A 20727-nucleotide genomic window follows, 5' to 3' on the forward strand; every position below is an offset into this window, starting at 1 on the left:
TACTTGCAATATCAAATTCAAAACGCTGCAAGTTTATGGTTTTTAAAATCGTATATGGACCAAAAGCGCAAAATTTTATCTCCAGTAAAACCTTCAAATTCTGTAGCGTTTTCATGAAAAGTTGGCCGGTCGCGTATTGTAAATTGAAGTTTGCTTGCTTGAGATGGTGAAAATAAAACGCTTTAATTGTAGGTAAAAGACTGTTAATCAACCCATTAAATGACTGTATTTGTCAAAAAGAAATATATTTGCGCACTTTGATCATTAAATCACTCAACATTTGACGCAAGCTTTACCCAAAAACTACATACAAAAAGCTGCTAAAAGCGAATGACCTATAAAACTTTCAGTATGGAGTCAAATGACCACTTATATGAAAATACAGAATTTATATTAGCCAAAAGAAAAGAAGCTACTTCTTCGGACGGAAAGGTAAGCAAAACTGCCCTTATTAATGCGAAGCACTAAATGTTTTGACTGAACTTTAAGGTTTATGGAGCAGAAATAACATAAATATCATTAACAAATTAAATGTAATAAAATAAACTGAAAATTTTTTTCTAAAATTTGTTATTTTTTCTATGAAAATCAACCCCCCCCCCCACACGCCATATAAAAAACAAGAGAATAGATTTTGCTCCTTGTAACAAATCAATTATGACAAATAAGCATCCTTTAACCAATTTGAAACGATTTTTAAAACTGATTAAACCTCCGCTTATGCGTTAATACCGCGAATTAAATCGCGCGTTAATTGTGCCAAGTTGGAAAAAATTGCAAACTTTAAACCCCCGTAATTTTTTTAAAAAAAGGTCACAGGTGAAATATCGTTTCAAGTTTAAGCTCAAGACAACAATACCTTTTGAATGATAAAAAAATCCGTAAGAAATGGCTAGTTAAAAAGCCGAAATTTGTCTGAATTTGTCGTATCGAAAGTCGGAACAACAAGAATGATCATATCAAGTCAAAGCCCTCAATGTTTCAACTGTGTTTTAAGGTCTGTGAAGTGGTGTTCCTTTTTAATAAATGATGAATTTTTCGAAAAAAAGGAAAGTCTTTGTCGCATTCGGAGAATTGTCGCCTTGCTCTTAGTTTTTTCATTTCCGATGATTTTACAGCACTGGTCTAATTTTACAGTCTCAATTTTCCTTAGTGTTAAATTCATAGCTTGAATTTTTGTTCTTTTCCATTAACCAATACCGCGTTAAATGTCAGGAATCTATCAAATATGACACAAATCCAAATATTTCAGAGGCATTTGCTAACTTTAAATCAGAACTAAATTTGAAACTTGCAGCAACTGAATGTGATTGAAGCAATCGATGCAACCATTCAGATTTAACATGATTACGCTTAAGCAGATGATATAGCATATATATTTTTTGTAAACTCGATATGCTATTAGTGACGAATAGTTTTCGTGTTTTAGCTCGCTGTTATTGACGAAAGTAGTGAAGATTCTGAAACTGACGAGACAACGAGAGTTTCTGAAGATGCTGAAAAAGCAGAGACTACCAAAACACCAATGATGGCTCCTTCAGCTCATTCCGGGACTGAAACTCTATCTCAAATCGAAGGTGGTCCTGTCGTTGCATAATGAGTATAAAATGCGATCGATAAAACTCGTTATATGGAATTTAGCTTTTTTTTGTGATTTTAAGCTCAAAAAACTTGATGTTTTTCATGAAAAACTAGTTTTAAATATTTATTGTAGAGCTTATTTGACAATAAAGATGTTGAAAAAAATAAAAGCTGTAGAAAAAAAACAAAACGTTTCATTTTTTGTTGTTTATTCAATTTTGAAAACAAATTTTTTCGATCATGCCTAATTTAATTTAATTATATATTTTAAATGAAAATGGTCAGAACATTCTGTGCTACTTGCTTCTTTTTCTTTTCGTTTTCCAGTCAAAATCAGGTACCACAAATAATTATGGGAATGGATTGAGTGATATATTATCAAAAAATTTTCAGTCGTGATTCGAACGACGTTAAAAAATCTACAAAAAATTGTCCCAGTTTTGAGAAAAACAGGTTTAATTTTTAACCTAAGTTCGAGCAAACATTGCAAGCAAGAAAGCTTACAATAGATTTTTTTTTGCTTAATTTAGACCGTGCAAACTTGGTTTTACCGATACAATTGTTTTTCTGAATTTTGTTAGCGCCATTTCAGAATTAAAAACATCATTTTTTCGAACTTTTTTAACGATATTTTTTTGTATTTTTGTCATTTTTCTACACAAATGTTGCTTTCTTTTCCTTTCCCCCTTTCAAATTACCGAGTTCTACGTTTGCTTTACGTGATATTACGGCTAAATCCGTGATACTACGCTGTAAAGAAAAAAGAACAAATCTGTTCACAATTGTCGATTTGTTCACCACGCCAAATTTCGTTGCATTATGACAACGTTGAATAAGCTTTTCAAAAATGAATTTGAAAGGGGGGACTGGAAAAGAGACAAGTGTTGTCCAATTTGCCTATTTTACAAGGACTGCCGATTATTTCTTGGTTCCAGTTTTTCGTTCAGATCCTTTTATAGCACCAAGCAGAAAAAACACTAATTTAAAAGATTTTTTTTTTGCGTTTCGAAGACTATGGTCGGCTGTGCTACTTGCACAATAACCGGCTATTCTTGTTTTTTTAGATATTATTAATTTCTAAATCACTAGCACATAGTTTCAGATAGATGATTTCATTGAAAGAACCTTTCTTCTCTGCCGCGGGAACCTTAAATGGAACCTCTGTGTACTTTCGTTTCGAAGTTGAATTTTGTGTTCAAATGAATTTTGAAATTCTGATTTTTTTTGCTGCTGTTTCAGTGTCAAAAATATGAGTTTTAATGATTTTGATACTTGCTTATTTGCAGCAACTACAGCGTAGAAAATACCAAAAAATTGATTGTTTTATGCCTAATTTTTATTATGTAATATCCCTGTTTGACTAATGTATCGACACTGGTGAATCGAAACTTTTGTCGGCCCATTGATTTTGGTTTGAAAAGTGGACATTCGGTCGACCCAGACGATCAATTTATAATTCGAGCACATCAATTTTTTCTGTGGTAGCAGCTTTATTCTTCGTCTAGGATTTATACACGACAATTGATTTTTCATATCGCTTGTTAAAAGATTACCTCAAACAAAAAAAAAACTCATCAGCATTAACTTTTGAGTTTTGAAAACAAAATAAGCCCAAAATATTTTGTTACGAGTACATGTATAAATGATGAACCATGCTCACTAACTATAGAATGTGCATACATAAAAACATTTTAAAAAAATATAAACTAAATCAATACACGAAAAGTGAACTAATTTGAATAACTGCTGAGTGCGTTCGACATAAAACTGTTTTTTTTTCTAGTAATCCCAATAATCACTCGTTGGAAGAGAGATGGAAGTGGTAACGTGGTGAAGAAACAGTCGAAGCCCCTGTTGCAGTTTTTGGGAGTGAAATTTGGAGGAGAGAGCAAGTGGTCTCTACCCTCTTGTGAGTTTCTTGTCACTTAAGTTTCTAAAAAACGTCAGACTAACTTTATTTTATTTTTGCTGTTTGCTTGAAATGTTTATTCACATTTTGTTCAAGAATCCTATTTTTTGTGGCCCAGATTTTGCATAGCCAAGGCAAGGGGCAAGTTTTTGAAACTGGTGCAACATTTTGTTGCACCACAGGAAAAATTTTGATGCAATAAAAAAGTTTTACGGAGATCACGAAAAAAAGTTCTTTGACAAGCGAGCATTCCCCTTCTTATTCAAGGGGTATCAAAGGGACGATTCTTTGTTTGGTCAGGGGTCGAACACCTGAGGAAAGGGCTGCTGCACCAACGCCCTCCCCGAAACCCCCCTACGCAAAACCGTCACAAATTGAACATCGACTTTGCTGAATTTATCTATTTACACTCATATGGTCAAAAACAAACTTACGAGCTTATATCGGTTGATCGTGACAAACATTGGTCAACAGAGAAAGAAATCACGAATGGTTCCAAAAACACATAAAATTCATTTTTTTTCCAAATCAGCTTAGGATCAGAATAACTTCTCTCAAAACTGCCAGATATCTTCTTTCAAGTTTAGTTTTTAGGGTCAAAAACTTTTTATCTGCGCTTTGTAGAATTTGGCAACATCAAACCTTTGTTATTATTCAGCTCATCATTTTAATTACGAAAAGATACAGCAAACCTTGTCCTGAGCATCTGCTAAAGTTTGCGTAGACCCCTTTTCACAAAAGTAATTGGATCGGTTGAACAGGTGCCAAAGAAGAAAAGCAAGCAATGCATTTCAGCCAAAACACCCAAGACAAGCATTAAGACTCTCGGATGGTGCCTAAACACCTACAACAGGCAGTTAAAAACACTTTGCATTCTGTTTTGCACTCGAATCAGATGATGCGCAGATGATATAAATTTCATGACAAATAAAAGGTTTGCTTCGATCGTCAATCAATCAAACTTCGAAGTCCAAATCTACCTCGAAACTAAACTTATTATCAGAGAATTTCTGCATTTCAGTTAGGCTGATTTTACTAGAGTTAATGAAATGATGACAAAATAGCTAATCATTCAAGCAAGCTACACGATACAGACAGAACAATCGAGCTGAACTCCTCGAAAATTACAAAAGGGGAGAAAGTTAAAGAAGGTGGATTTGTGCACAATACCAGAGGACATAATGGACACTTTTCAAATTCGTGACTTTTCTCGAGCCGAGTGGGAAAACCTGCCCGATCAAGTATTGAAAAGAGGGGCCAAAAAGTAGCAGACGACCTTAAAGGGAGAAAACAAGCAACAGGCGAGAGGGATGAAAAATTTGATCTTTCAACAAGCGCATCGGATTATTCCAGTATGGAAGACACGGGGTCAGGAGAAGTTCCAGACAAACGAAAAGCAAGGAACCTCAACAGTTCTGAGATTCCGTAAAACACTCGATCTTAGGAGATCTTAGAGGAAGAACTATCAAGGGGGCACCACTAATGGTGGCACTTCAAGAATACCGAAGGATACGAACAGTTTTCAAGACGAGAAACGACAGACCCTATAAAGACGCGACTGGGGCTGCTCGAGGGACATCTGTTCCAAAAAAATTTCGCCTATGTAAATCTAGATGAGGGCATATCAAAGAACCCATGTTGGAGAATTGACTTAGACAAGTATTAACAGACAATGGGGCGACAATAATTTGAAATTTCAAACAGAGAACCCATTTTTTTTAGAAAACTGAGAATAAACTCCTATTGTTATTGTAAAGTTATTTACTTAAGGTAGTAAAAAATATATATTTCAGCTGAGAGGGCCTGTGGTACTGCCCGCTACTGCGCTAGCAGCAACGTTTCCTCGAGGCGTTTTTTTATGTATGTAAATATCTATGTCTTATTATAATTAAACTTTTTCCAAGGTCACTAAGTTGCAAACCTTCGGTTAGCAGCTAAAGAACTGCGCTCAATTATGCTGATAACAGCAGAACTAAAAGAAAATAGTAAAGGAAAATTGATAACTTTAATTTTATGGAATTACAGTATTAGTTTTTATCTCGAGTCAGTCAGGTAGTATATCACAGAAACAAATTATGCAAAAATTGTACAAGTTTTATGCCTAATTTATCGACAACTATATTTTTTGAAGAACCGCCCATGGCCAAGAGATTCCTCGATGGATGAATCCTAGCACATCGTATCAAATGACACAGATGCATTTAAAACAGCTGCTATTTGCAAAATCAATGTGTGACCAAAAGCGAACAGTCGCACAAATGGAGAACACTGCCTTGAGATCGAAATAAAACGGTCATCTTACATATCAAAACCGACCAGCTTCTGGCTACCAAGAACAACACTGGAATCGAATTCTGCAATTAACCCAAGTCGTGATGAACAAAAAAAAAGATTTTTTTTTGCGCAACCAGCATTTGTTTTTTCATTTTTTTTTACAATTTCCATGAAAATTGTTTTAGTTGTCAGAACCAGTGGCGATTAAAAAACAAGGGCAGCTGACGCCCTTTGCTACCATCGTCACGGTTTTGACCTCGAAATTGTATTTTTGGGACATCGGAAAATCAATTTGGTCGACTTATGAAAAGACGACAAAATATTCAAATTTTTGTTTGAAAAATCATCCCCCTCAAGGAAATCGTAGATCAGCACCGGGTCTAAATATTTTACATTATTTTGCCAAGCCAGCAGGTAAACTTCCACGCTAAGCTAGGTACCTTAGAAGCCTGATTGAAACAAAACAAAAAAACGAGGTTTCAGAAAAAAAAACGATCTCTTTTATAGACTTTCCAACCCCTCCCCCTGCCCGACTCATGCAAAAGGAGGATTCGCTTCTGGTACAAAAACTGATTGATTTGAGCCATTGAGTTAGCTTAGCCCTTTTTGGAGTTGGTTATTCTCCAAAAGTAATAGTTAGGGCGATACCGAAAATATATATCTCATCCACAAAAAAAAATATTTGAGTTTAAATATTTAAAATTGTTTCAATTTAAATTCATGTTCGAGATGACTGTGATTGACAATTTAAGCAATTCATGGAAGTTGGAAAATTTCCGCAATAACTGTTCTGTTTTAGCTTCTTCGAAAAAAATGCTACCCATTGAGGTAAGTTCTCGACATTTGCTGATCTTTTAGTTTTGAAAAACTGATCAAAATTATTGCTTTCCCTGAATTACAAAAACTAACTAAATTTGGTTCATTGGACCTGATCCATCATTTATCTGCTTTTTTTATTTTGAATTTACTTAAATTGAAAAAAGAAAAAAAATTTATAGATGCAGCATCAAAATCGTTGTTCCCGACAAGAAATCATGCAAAAAAAAAACGTTATATTCCAGCTTTCCAAAAATTGGTTTTATTCTGATTGGCTGGATAACCACAAACTGATTTTTAGCAAGATGGGTATAGGGAGGTGGCTGTTGATTGCGGAGACGAACTTCCAGAGTTAAATAACGACCAGCTTCAAGGTGCGATCATCAGTTTATAATTGCTTGTTAATCGTTTTTTTTCGAATCGGTAAAAGTTCCTACCACCACAAGTTGGAGACATCTAACAATACTATTTAGGTTTTTGAACCAAATAAATATAAAGTCCATAGCCCTTGCAAGAAACGTACAGGAACCGCAGTTCAAAACAAGTATTCAATATAACCAATTATATGCTTGATAGCTATCACTGTAAAATACTTAGAACTAACCAATCCATGACTAAAACTTACTATAAATTGTAAGGCTGAAAATTTTTAGAATTTCAGCGACAGAACAGAATAAATATAATTTAGCAAACAGTCGTTCTCCTTCAGAACAGTTCCTGATAACTAATATCGCAAATACCGGTATAAACTAGATCTATTGAGACTAGGAGATCTAAGAGTAAGATTAAGATCGGTAATAGACTAAGAAGTTGCACGAATCTGTCCGGCCGAAAATAAGATGGCGCGACGAACAGACGGTGTACGTTATCCGAAATTACTCTTTGAGAAAGCCACCCCGGACTTAAATTCAATACTTCAGTCAGTCCACAGCTTTTGCAAAAAACAAACTTCAGTCAGTTCTCATTTTTTTGTTGTGTCCAAGACGGAGAACTTCATAAAAAAATAATTTTTTCTTATTACGATACATTTCCAAGTTGTAATTTTAAAGTAATAATTTGAATTGAGCCGAAAGTTCCAAATAAATTGAAGACTATCAAAAAAGCGTTAGCACGGATGTTGAACATCAAATCATGCACTATGGTTAGACGAGGCACCAACCAAAAAAAGCTATAGGTAATTTCAGCTAAAACACTCGAATTTCGCGTTTCGTAGATGAAAATTTTTTTGAGCCAATTGAAGCGTTATTTAACACTCGATCATTTCCTGACTGAAATGAAATATTTTTCAGAGTTTTTTGCCACGAAAGCAATGAAGATGGAAGTTTGCAACGTGATTGGGAGAATAGTTGTCAATTTCCACGACGGAACCGGAAAATACCTGGGCAAACGCGATATTGGCCAATCCGATAGCTTCTCAGACTGCTCTAAAATGTTGGCATGGGTCGACGTCAGTGGAAGAGATGAAATCAAAACTGGTCACGTTGAATTTGTTCACAAAGTGTGCGAAGAAAGGAGTGCTTACTGGAATTGATTTGAACAGAAATGCAATAATTTTGGACCAAGTTAACACCATCTCCCCTAAACTTGGTTCTTAGTTGGAAATTTTCAGCCAATCAGAATCGTGCATTTTACATGCAGCGCTTAGCAAATTTAATTTAATTTAAGCGCTGGTGTGGAGGATCTTAACTTGGTCTATTAGGGGGGAACGATGTTAACTTGATCCAATTTTTTTATTCAGGGTATCTCTTCCTAGGAAACCGCTCATAAATTAAATAATACAAAAAACATCTTTTGATAATAAACATGCACAAAAACCTATCACCATTACATGTTTTTGGAGATAAATCAATCAAAGAAAACCAAGTTTTTACAAGAACTCCTACTTGTTAAAAAAACAGAGTTCATTTTGTAGACATATTCTAGCGACGCACTTGTTTTTGGGATACCGTCGTCCCATGGGGATCAAAAAGCAGCCACAACATAGTACAATTGAATCCAGATTTTAAAAAAATTATCTCTTCACATCATACCCAGTTTTAATGCAACCACTAACGACTTTTTCACCAGAAAGCTTTCGCGCAATAACTAGAAATCTAAGTAATGTTTTCCAATCAATTAGATTTTACTCAGAATCCCATTTACAACATCGAATCAGAACACAACAATTTCAAGAACTCGTCACTAAAATGGATACAATTCAATGACACTCTAAAGATCAGAACGTGAGAAAACTCGTTGAAACAGCAGGCTACTCAAATACCTAGACACAAGATTACATTAGATATTTCAAGAAATCAAAGAACTTTCTATCTTAACGGAGAAAAATCTGTTGAAAAATATGAAAAAGTATAAACTCGATATACATTGCACTAATAAAAAACTAGATCATGTAATCGATCATGCACTAATGATTCATAGCTTGCGAATAGATATAGCCGCTCATATCAATAATTTTTAACTGACTTTTAGTTTCTTCACTCCCAAAGAATGAGATATGAATTGTACCCAAGAGTTTATGTGAAGACCAAACTAAACCACACTCACATTTGTTATCCTTTTATTCATAGTTTGCATTCACAAAATCCACAATATTGCTATCTGGCTAAAAATTACACATCACTTTGTTTTTTGAATATTACTTACTGCATCAAAGGCACGAACCTGCACAACACAAATTGAACTAAGATCCCGTTCGACAAATGTATATATTTGTCCCCATACGAACAATTTGCTCACCGAAAAGTCTTGCCCCATGATCATCCCACAGGAGTGCAACCAATCTATAGAAATGCCACTCTCGCAACTCGTTCATGGCAAAAAATTCAATGACAAACTTTATAATTTAATTAAAAACACCAACCACGACTTTCAAGTCCTCCCAGAAAAACTCAGGATCATAAAGGCACTTGAGCTTCTTTAGCCAGTACCCAGCACAAGAAATGTAATGAGCATGCTAGTTAAGCTTCTAATGGAATCTCCAGAAGTTTCTGATGTTTTTCCCAATAGATTTTTCCCGTATCCGACTCAACGTAAATATGATTTTAGAAGCTAACTAATTTAAAATATTGCCTCACTATTTTATATCGATAAAAATTGTCACTCTTCTTTTAGATTTCCTCGGTAGCTTTTGAACATGAGAAAACCAAACAAAAATTAGAAACAAACTCTTATTTACCAAATCAATCGAACAGGTGCTAATCGGTTGCCGTTAATTCAAAAATGTTAAGTAAAATTTTAGCCAAGCAATTAGTTGTCAATTTCAATGCATGCTGTACAGTTGTCACAAAATGCAATAAAAAAGTAAAAGACGAATAAAATTAAGATGGCACTTGTTTGTTTTATATCACAAAATGTATAATTCACCCCAACTTGCCCCTTGAACTCGCCCACTTTCACACAAACTGTTTAAGACTCTTGATAACGTCGCATGACAATTGAAGTATTCAAATGAATTTCCAATTTCACAAACTATTTGATAACATCATTAAACAGCTTTCACAGATTTCAAAATTTGTTTTAACCCGGTTGAAAAAAAGACTTAGGCTTTTGAAACAAACGCTGCTTACTAGCACCAACGAACTATCAAAATATACAAAAAAACTCCACTTAACTGAGTATCTTTTTTTGCAAATCAATTTATTATTTAAGCCACATGAAGTTTTAAAAAACCTCACATAATCAACTTTAGTCCTGAGTATGCTCTATTGCCGACCTTACGAACTGTGCTTCACGCAAATTTTCCTAAGAGTGGCTCTAGGGTGAACAACTTTTGAAAATGAAAGTCGGAAATTCGTCGAATGTTCACCTTCGTTTTGCCGCTCGTGTAATATGCTCTCTGAAATCTAGTACAAGTTTATTTCTGCACTTTAGTAATTCAATTTTAGTTGTCCAAAATTGAATTACTTATGTGCAGAAAAAATTTGGAAGTTTCTACAAATTCAATAGCTTGCTTAAATAAAACTTGAACTTTTTAGCGAACTCAAATGTATGAAAGCACTCAAATGACTTCAAAGGATCATTGCTCGATTAGCCCGCGTAGATTTAATATCTTGTCTAAATAAAACTTGAGTTTTTTGCGAAATGTTTTGCTCTTTGAAACATTTTGAGTTGACTTAAATTCTTATAATTTGATCAGCTTGCTTTAGAATAACTACTTTTTTGCAAAAGCTTTCGGTCTAGAACACATCTTGAAATGTGTCAAATTTTCATAGCTTTAATAGCTTGCCTAAGTAAAACATGAGCTTCTTGCAAATCGATTTCCTCTATGAAATAACCTGAATTGTTTCAAACTTTCATCGCTTTATAGGCTTTCCTAAAACAAACAACCCCTTAGTACATGCATGTATTAAAAACTTAGAAATGTTTTGTTTTTCATCAAATTTTTTTTCAGAGCCATTCCATTTTTACATGCATTTTGGAGATGAAATACTTTCTGGACAATTTTTCCTTCTTAAGAAGCCTTTTTGTTCCTACTTTCGAAAAAAGCGGCGGAGTAATTGTGCTCGGGGTGGCTTTTTTCTCCAGACAAAATTCGACTTTTAACTAGCAATTTTTGACGGAATTGTTTACATATCATTCGAAACGTATTGTTGTCCTGAGCTCATTTTATGAAAACTATCTCAACTGTGATCACCTTTTGTATGGTTATTGGATTTTAATAGTTTCCAACATATTCAATTTGGGACAATTAACGCGCAATATAGTTCAAGCTATTACTTCCTCATCGGAGATTTAATCCGTATATTTTATTGAGGCATGCCCTTTGCTCTAATTAAAACTTTGCTATATGCAAAATATATCATTTTGTATATTATCAATTGTGTGGGGGGTGATTTAAAAAAACACAAAAAGAAAAGATTTTTTTTGGGGGCTTCGAAATGAGGTTATGCTAATTGGTCCAAAATTATATTTGATTGAATTCCAAATTTCTTTTATTTAGAATTAGTTTTTCATATTTTGCAAAATCCAGTTTGCTATCTTTTATTATTGCTAGCAGCTGATTTTAGTTTTTTGAAATGGGTTGCAGCGCTATACTTAAGTCTATAAAAGTTAATATAAAAAATTATCATCTATTTTGCTTAGTTATCCAGTCTAGAGTTGTTCGGATAATCTAAACGGCAGTCAGGCGAAAATCATAAATCTCATCTGCCATAAACGTTTTGTAATTAAAAATCATAAGGACTAGCATTGAAATCGACAAAAAAAATTGAAAATGAAAAATAACTTACACGAAAACAAATATACAAACTATAGTTAGTTGAAGAACAGAAAACTTTAGAGTTTCAACGAAATAGCATTGTTGATTTGTGTTTTTGATTAAAGAAGCTCGCAAATTTCTTATTTTTGCTACAATCTTTTTTTGAGAGATAGAAGATATCAAAGTATTAGAAGTCGTTATGGCCTCAAAGACTATTTCATGAAAGCTGAAAATAAGAGATGTCAATTGGAAAGTCGCTTCAAGGTATTCGATTATTAATTAATTAAAAATAAATTTTATTTTTCAAAATATAAAACGGCTTTGAAATTACTATTGATATATGTTTTTTCAAAAATGTGCAAACTAATTGAAAGTTTGAAAGTGAATTTTCAAAAACAGTTGGAACTTAAATGACCTTTTGTTAACAGTAACTAATTTTTTTCATACCTGTTTAGACTACCTTGCAAAAAAATAATCGGTTCCTGTTTTATGATGTTTGTCTGCACTTAATTTCATTTTCGTTAAGATCAAACTTCCTTCCCAATATCATTATCACGGTTTATAATCTTGTCAAACTCATGACAAAAGCATTTGTCAAAAAATGTATCAAAACATGACTAAAGCAAAGCATCTATCAAAAAATTTTAGCACAAAAAATAAATCGTAAAACGCTTTCAATAATATGAATAATTTGATCTTTTTTCAGATCCAGATTTTTGTCTCGTTTTTCTGTAAATTGTGCACATAAGAGCGGGCAATGCAGAGTACGTTAGAATGAGTCACTCTAGAAACGGCAGAAAATTATCTATAAAGTGTATCAAAAAAAGTTCGTTTCAAAATTTTGGCAGAAAATGCTTTAAACATGCATTAGACTACAAATCAAGGGAATCCTAATCTACCTTTTTCTCAAACTTCTAGTAATTTCATCAAGCAGATACTTCTTCCCCGGCCATCTCCTCTAAAAAATTATTCAAAGTGACTCTTTTTTCTTGTAACAATGCGGGTAGTCTAAAAAATTTGTGTTATTGGCACAAAAACGGACTATAATTGGTTAGTCAAAATTGTAATTTTAAGTTGTTTAACTTATTACAACTGAAAAAAATTGACGTTAGATTATACCTTTTAAAGTCAGAAGGCGAGCAAAGTGTAGCTTATAGTTTTCCCAACCGCATCCTTGAATCAAAGTAACAAATTACATCGAGCCATATTTAGTTAATTGAGTGCGGCGAAAAAAACGTGTTACGTGATTTAGCTCTTCAAGCTGGAAAAGCTTTTTGAAGTTGCCTGAAGTCCCCCGAACGGGCTTTGAACGCAATATGCCATGAATTTATTGTTAAAACTGCAAAAAAAACTTATTTGCAAATTAGTTTTAAGCTGAAAACAAACTGCAAATCAGAAAGTTCTTTGAAGCTGTCTAACTGCAGACATAACTTCCTCCGAAAGAACTTTAAGCGCAATTTGGCATGAAATATTTTCTCAAACTGAAAAAAAAACGTGTTAAATGATTTAGCTCTTCAAGTTAGAAAGTTTTTTGAAGTTGTCCAAGTGTAATTCTGAAGTCCTTTGAACGAGCTTTGAACACAATATGGTATGAATTTTATTTTTAATTTAAAAAAAAATATTTGCAATTTATATTTAAACTGCTAAAAAAAATTGCAATTTAGGTAGTTTTTTGAAATTGTCTAACTACAGAAGCTGCAGAAAAAAATTTCTCCGAACGAGCTTTAAACTCAATTTGGCATGAAGTTTTTTCTCTAACTGCAAAAAAAAAGTGTTAAATGATTTAGCTCTTCAGGTTAGACAAATTTTTGAAATTGTCCAGCTGTAGATCTGACGTCCCCTGAACGGGCTTTGAAATCAATATGGCATGAAATTAATTTTGCTACAAAAAACTACAATGAAACTACAAAAAAACTTATATGCAGTTGAATTTTAAGCTGCAAAAAATTGCAATTAAGAAAGTTCTTTGAAGCTGTCTAACTGCAGACATAAATTCCTCCAAAAGAGCTTTAAACGAATTTGGCGTAAAATATTTTCTCAAACTGAGAAAAAACGTATTGAGTGATTTAGCTCTTCAAGTTAGATAAATTTTGAAATGGCGCAACTGTAGACCTGAAGTTCCGCGAACGAACTTTGAAGGCAATACAGCATTTGTTTTTAAACTGCAAAAAAAACTTATTTGCATTTTCGTTGTAAACTGCAAAAAAACTCATTTGCAATTTATTTTCCAACTGCACAAAAACTGCAAATTATAAAATTCTTTGAATTTTTTTAACTGCAGACATAAAGTCGTCAGAACGAGCTTTAAACGCAAAATGAATTGAAATGTATTTTTAAACAGCGAAAAAAAACGTGTTCAGTGATTTAGCTCTTCAAGTCAGAAAATTCTTTAAAATTGTTCAACTGCAGAAACGAAGTCCTCCAAACGAGCTTTAAACGCAATATGACTTGAAATGTACTTTTAAACTACCAAAAAATGTGTCATGTGAAGCAGTCCTTTAAATTAGAGTTTTTCAAGAAGTAATGCAATTTCAGATATTAAGTCTTTAAAAGGCACTTAAAAAAACAATCTGGCACAAAAATTGCTAAAAATTGTATTATAAAAGAAAACTCATCAACTTAAAAACTCTTTCAAGATGTGCATTGAAAGAAATAAAATCTTCGACACTGATTTTAATAGCGAGTTGGATAGAATTGTCTTTCAAGATCTGCAACGGTAGCCTGTCGTCCGAATTAGCTTTTGAAATTGTAAAATACTTTCATGTCGCTTAACTAGAGAACTAATGCAAACGTATTTTATAATCAGGCATGATCTGAACCCGCATAAATACAGCTTAATCAGGCTAATGTTGTGAAAAACAGCAGGAATTTTGCTCTGTTATTCAAACAAACAACCAAAAAAAATTGTGCTTAAGTTGGCTTGTTTTGAAGACAGTATTCAACAACTCAACTAGTCCTTGTTAAAAATATTTTACCTGCGTTTTTTGTTGCTGGAATACATAGGCTAAATATGTTGGGACTACTTTCAATATTACAAGTCAAATTGGGATTATTAACGCATTACAGATTTCATCATTTTAAAGCTCAAGTAGCAAAGTAATTTAATGTACAATGAAATGATGTTAAAATTGATACGTTATCAGGAGCAGAAAATTATCTTTGACTTTAATCAAATAAACCAATTGCCATCAAAAATCATAGTCGGAACATCAAGGGTTTTACTCTGATGCGAGAAGTGCCGAGATGGAACTTTTGTTCACCTTGTATTTTTTTTCAGATAAATTGCAACGTTTTAGCTAGCCTCTTTTAAAAAAAATTTTCCATTAGAAGCCGAGAAATATTGACTTTCTTAGCTCAAAGTATGAAATAAATTTCACCTATAATATTTATTTTTCAAGTTAGAACAGCAAGTTAAAAAGTTAAAACAGAAATATAACTTTTTAATCAAACTGAGAGAAGTAACGTAAGAAAAAACCGATATTATCTGCGTTTTAAATGGTTCCATTTTTGTAGGCAAGTTTTTTGCCTTATTAATATGTTACTAGACGCTTACTAAATTTGCCTCATAAAGAGTTCGAATTTTTGTAGGCAAGTTTATTTGTTTTAGTAATATGTTACTAGACGCTTACTAAATCACTATACTTCATTTTGTTCCAGCGACTCTTTTTTGGAAGTAAAAATTTTGAAAATAGTCAATTTTAAAGTAAACTGGAAAAGAAATTTACGAAAAAGAACGAATTGCTTACAATTGATTTTTTCTTTTATTATCTACAAGAGGTGATGTCGATTATGCCTAACTATGACTATAATTAGTATGCCTAAATTTTAAACTTTTTTTCGATCTTGCAATCTTATCTCGAATCACAAATAGAAGCATTGAGAAAAAATTTTTCCTTCTTTTGGTCGCATTTTTCTTATTCGAACAACAACCATTTATTGTGTTGTTTTGTATAGCACCACTGCAAAACGCGATTTGACAACTAGATTAACATAAAAAATTGCTGATATATTACTCTATTTTTCGCAAATTAGTTAGAAGAATTCTATTTTCAATTAGTACTGTGTGTTGTGTCAATATCAGGATGTCTTCTGTGAAAAAATCTAGAAGTTAAAATCAGGGTAAAATCTTAAGTTTTGCGCAAAACGGGAGACACTAAAAAAAGTTAAGCAAAATGGTTTTTAAGATCCCATTAGACAGCATTGAGAAGATAGTTTTTGTTGGGTGGCTATACTTCATTTTGTTCCAACGACTTAACATTGGTGCGTCAAAGTGTTTTCCCTCGCTTCTTTTTTGGCAGTTAAAGTTTTGAAAAAAAAACTAAATTTTAAAGTAAATTGGAAAAAATTTTTATGAGAAAGAAGAAATTGCTGCTAAATGATTTTTTCTTTTATTATCTACTATCTACAGGAGATGATGTCGATTATGCCTAACTATGACTATTATTAGTATGCCAAAATTTTAACCTTTTTTCGATCTTGCCATCTTATCTCGAATCACAAGCAGATTCATTGAAAAAAGTTTACCTTCTTTTGGTCGGAACTTTCTGTGCTACTTGAACAACAACCAGCTTATTGTGTTTTTTTTTGTATAATATCACTACAAAACTCAATTTTCCAACTAGAGTAACATAAAAAAATTGCTGATAAATTACTAGATTTTTTGCAATTTAGTTAGTAGAATTCTATTTTCAATTATTACTGTGTGCTGTGTCAATATCAGGATGTTTCCTGTGAAAAGAAATACAGAAATTGCAATCAGGGTAAAATCTAAAATTTTTGCGCAAAACGGGAGATATTAAAATAAGTTTTAAAAATGATTTTGAAGCTCCCATTTGACAGCATTAAGAAGATATTTTTTGTTGGGTGGCAATAGCTTCGGTAGTTTTAGTTGCGAATTTCCGAAAAAAATCCCCTGATTTTCCTAAATTGGATACAAACTTTACATGAGCTCAACTATTAAATTATTTTTTTTGTAGAGGTAGAGCTTCAATTTTTATCTCAGATTCGTCTGGCTGGCTAAAATTTTTGCAGGCTAAACAGTACCTGCCAATTTTTTTTTGCCAAAAATTTGGCTTTAAGGATTCATTTCAATCTGAAACGAATCAACTAAAAACTGCAATATCTATGCCTAAAAAAACTAATTTTAGCCAACCGATTCGTCCTATAAAACAACTTGAAATGAATCAAAATTTCATTGCTGGAATAGTCTATTAAAAAGTAAGTTTTTCGCGAACCGATTTAAACTGTGAAAAAACTGTGAAACTGTGAATTATTTCGAAGTTGCCTAGCTTTTTTTTCGAAAGGCTTTTTTTTCGAATTTTTTTTCGAATTCGGTCCTTGACATAACGTGAACATGGTTTATAAAATTAGTATAGATTGAATAGCTTGCTTGGGAAACTAGAGCTTTTGGCAAACTGATTTGGTCCAAAAAATAACTATAAATAGACAATTTGGTCTTTAAATTTTTCATAAATTGAATATTTTACATAAAAAACTAAGTTCTTTTTTGCAAAACGTTTCGCTTCATGAAATAACTTTGAAATTTTCTTAGCTCAACTAGCTTGCTTATAAAAAAAACTTGATTTTTTAAAAACCGGTTCGTTTAAGGAAATAACTCGAAATATTCAAATTTTTATAGTTGCAATAGCTAGCTTAAAAACGAAATGTTTTGGCAAAGCGATTCTACTTATGAATCAACTTGAAATATTTCTAAGTTGGTTTCATTGCTGGAATAGCTGCTTAGAAAAAACTGAACCCTTTTGCAAATCAATTCAATGTATAGAATGACTTGGATAATTTCAAATTTTTAAGGCTCAAAAAAATTTTGTAGAAACCCTGAAGCTTTTTGGCATCCTTTTGGCTTCACGAAATAAATTTAATTGTTTCTTGTTTTGATAGCGTGAGTATCTGGATTAGAAAACAATAACATTTTGGTTACTTGATTTGCTCAATAAAAAATTGGGGTATTTTAAAATTTCCTTGATGAATAGCTTGCATAGGACAACTTCGCAAAACAATTCGGTCACAAAAACAGTTTTGAAATATTTTAAAATTCATCTCTCAATTAGCTCGCTGGAAAACAAATTTTTTTACCAAGAATGTTTCGGTCTGGGAAACAACTTGAAATATTTCAAGTTTTCACAGCTTCAAGAGCTTGCTTAAATAAAGTTTGAACTTTTTTGTAAATCGTTGCGCTCCCTGAAAAATTTTTAATCTTTTCAAAAGTTTATCGCTCGATTAGCCCGTGTACAAAAACTATCTTTTCTCAAATGTTAAAGCTACACAAAATAACTCACAATTTTTAAAATTTTGGTAATTAACATAGCTTGCTGAATTAAAAACTTGAAGCTTTCAGCGAATTGATTTGCTCTATGAAATAACTTGTTTACTGTCGAAAAATCATTGCTCGAATAGCCCGCGTAGAAAAACTGTTTTTTCGTAAAATTTTTTTCGCACACGAAATAGATCGAAATATTTTTATGTTTTATCGCTTTCATATTTTGCTTAAATGAAACTTGAATTTCATTGAGATTTGATTTGTTCTATGAAACATGTCGAGTTAATGTTAAATTTTGCAGTTCGATTATCTTTATTTAGAAAAACTAACTTTTCGCAAAATATTTCGGTCTAGAACACAATTTAAAATAAATCAAATGTTCATAGCATTAATACCTTGCCTATGTAAGACTTGAGCTTTTTGCGAAATGATTCATATTATGAAAAACTTTTTGAGTTATTTTAAAATTTTACAATTAAAAAAGCCTACTTGAAAAAAAAATTTCGCAGACCATTTCGCTCTATAAAAAAACCTGAATTGCTTCAAGTTTTCATCGCTTTAATGGGTTCAATAGAAAAACTTAATAAATTTACCATTGGAGTTACCTGTTGAACTGACTTATAACTTTTCACATATGGCTTCGATAAATAACGTGAATTGTTTCAAGGTTTCACAGCTTTGATAGCTTGCTAAAAAACTTGAATTATTCGAAACCGATTCGCACTATGAAATAACTTGAAATATTTCAAAGTTTCCTTGCTGGAAAAGCTTTCTTTCAAAAACTTAAACATTTTGCAAACCGATTCAATCAATGAGATAACTTCATATAATTATCAACATGTGCTAGTTTTTTAATAAACTTCTCCTCAAGGATAAGAAACTCTGCGTAGTTGATGGTTACATGAGTTGAATAATTCGATACAGATGCTAATAAAGAAGCATCAATGTGGCCCCAAAAAAGCCTCGGATGATTTCAGCAACGTTTCATGTTGGCAAAATACAAGTTGTCTAAAATACTGCCAAATTGGCATGAAGTCTAATTTAGGAACTAGGAAGAATTAAGTCTCCATAAAAGTGGCCCTTGAAACTAGAAAACCCCTTTAAAAAGTTAAATTGAAGTCTTTCATTCGCATTTGAAGCGCAGTATGGTATAATTTCTATTTTGAGCCTTACAAAAACATTTGTGGACTCTTGAGCATTTTGAATAGCGAGACTACTGCCATTTACACTCTTTAAGCTTAATTTTTAAACTAAAAAGCACTTTTCTTTCTTCGGAACAAAAACCAAACAAAACTCTCAAAAAAACTTGCATTTGAAAAGATGTTTTGGCTCATTGGAAATTCGATATCCAGTCGGGTTTTGCTGTGCTGTATTGGGTTTTGCTGTGTGTGGTTTGTTGCAGCTGAATTTATCGTCGACGTTTGTTCCAGAATGAACCTATGTGCACAAGGATGGACCGGTGAGTCTTGTAACGAGTCTTCTCTGTGCTCGGTTCTGAATTGCGAAAACAGAGGAAGTTGCGTGTGGAACGAAAGCAAGGTAGCTCTCACTAAGTGTGAATGTCCTCAAGGCTATTATGGAGTACGATGCGAGCAAAACAGAACAACAAGAGAAGAAATCATTTTCCAAAGACGAACTGTGTACGACGTAACGTTTCACGATAAAATGTTTAAGGAATATGAAAACGGGTTCGGAGACTTAAACGACCAAATCGGCGTGACCTTTGGTTGGGTCTGAAAACGATGAGTCAGCTCACATCCGCAGGAAAATGGAAATTGCGAACCAAGTTTTCATATTTTGGTGGCAACGTCTATTGGGGAGAATATTCAGGTTAACATTTTAACTTTGCTATCTCAATTATGATTGATATTCTTACTGATAAAATAAGTTTTTGACACAGTTTTTCACTTAAAAGACCTTAATTTGTGAAAATTTTTAAATACTATTACCGAAAATTTGAAGATGAATTTTCCCATAAAAATTATTTGTATTCAAATCGTTTAACGTCTCTATTGATTTTTTAAATCAAACAAAAACTTTTTTTCTTGTTCTGGTTAAAGGTTCCACCCAGATAGATCAAGTTAAGATCCTCCACCCCAGCATTCAAAAAAGCTCTGTTCTGATTGGCTGAAAATTTGAATTCGGAACCAAGTTAACATCCTCCCCCCTAAAGGGCTTGGGGGGGGGGGGTAGGATGTTAACTTGGTCCAATGTCTCTTCAAACACATCCATAGAGCTGTGACAACTTTTATCGTGAACTGTTATTTCAGGTTTTAAAATCCAACCCCAGCCCTGGTACAACTTGACCTTCACAGGCTGGATTGACGGAAACTACGACAATGATTTTGAAACTGGCCTCTTTCTAGACTATCATCGCAATCGGCCTTTCTCAACAAAAGATAATGAGCAAGATGTAGTTTATAAAGAGTTGTGTGCAAAAAAGTTAGGCGGTGGATGGTGGTATAAGGGATGCCAGTTTCTAGTGCTTAACAACAAAATGGCCTCTGGAAATGCATATGTCAATACAAATATGTGCTTTAATTTTAAGAAGGGTAAGATAGAGAAAAAGTTCAGCGCGCGCTGGAGTGAAATGCGCATGGTGAGAACCGATTGAACAACGCTTTTTACTAGTCATTCGCGACACTATCTGCCCATTTAAACAATAATCAATAT

General features: G+C 33.0%; 1 protein-coding gene and 1 long non-coding RNA gene across 2 annotated transcripts; both read left to right on the plus strand.

Annotated features, from left to right (window-relative positions):
- Window positions 1-284: 284 nt before the first annotated feature.
- LOC134856648 (uncharacterized) lies at window positions 285-3484 on the plus strand. Its single transcript, XR_010164829.1, has 3 exons — window positions 285-432; window positions 1430-1577; window positions 3365-3484. It is a non-coding gene; the product is annotated as an uncharacterized LOC134856648 (long non-coding RNA).
- A 3087-nt stretch (window positions 3485-6571) lies between these two features.
- On the plus strand, window positions 6572-8173 carry LOC134856649 (uncharacterized). Its single transcript, XM_063872929.1, has 3 exons — window positions 6572-6592; window positions 6882-6954; window positions 7870-8173. The coding sequence occupies exons 1-3, from the start codon at window positions 6578-6580 to the stop codon at window positions 8109-8111; spliced, it is 330 nt and encodes a 109-aa protein (XP_063728999.1). The 5' UTR covers window positions 6572-6577; the 3' UTR covers window positions 8112-8173.
- The last annotated feature ends 12554 nt before the right edge of the window (window positions 8174-20727 follow it).

Source organism: Symsagittifera roscoffensis, unplaced genomic scaffold, assembly GCF_963678635.1.
Source record: "Symsagittifera roscoffensis unplaced genomic scaffold, txSymRosc1.1 SCAFFOLD_176, whole genome shotgun sequence".
NCBI classification, from domain to species: Eukaryota; Metazoa; Xenacoelomorpha; order Acoela; family Convolutidae; genus Symsagittifera; species Symsagittifera roscoffensis.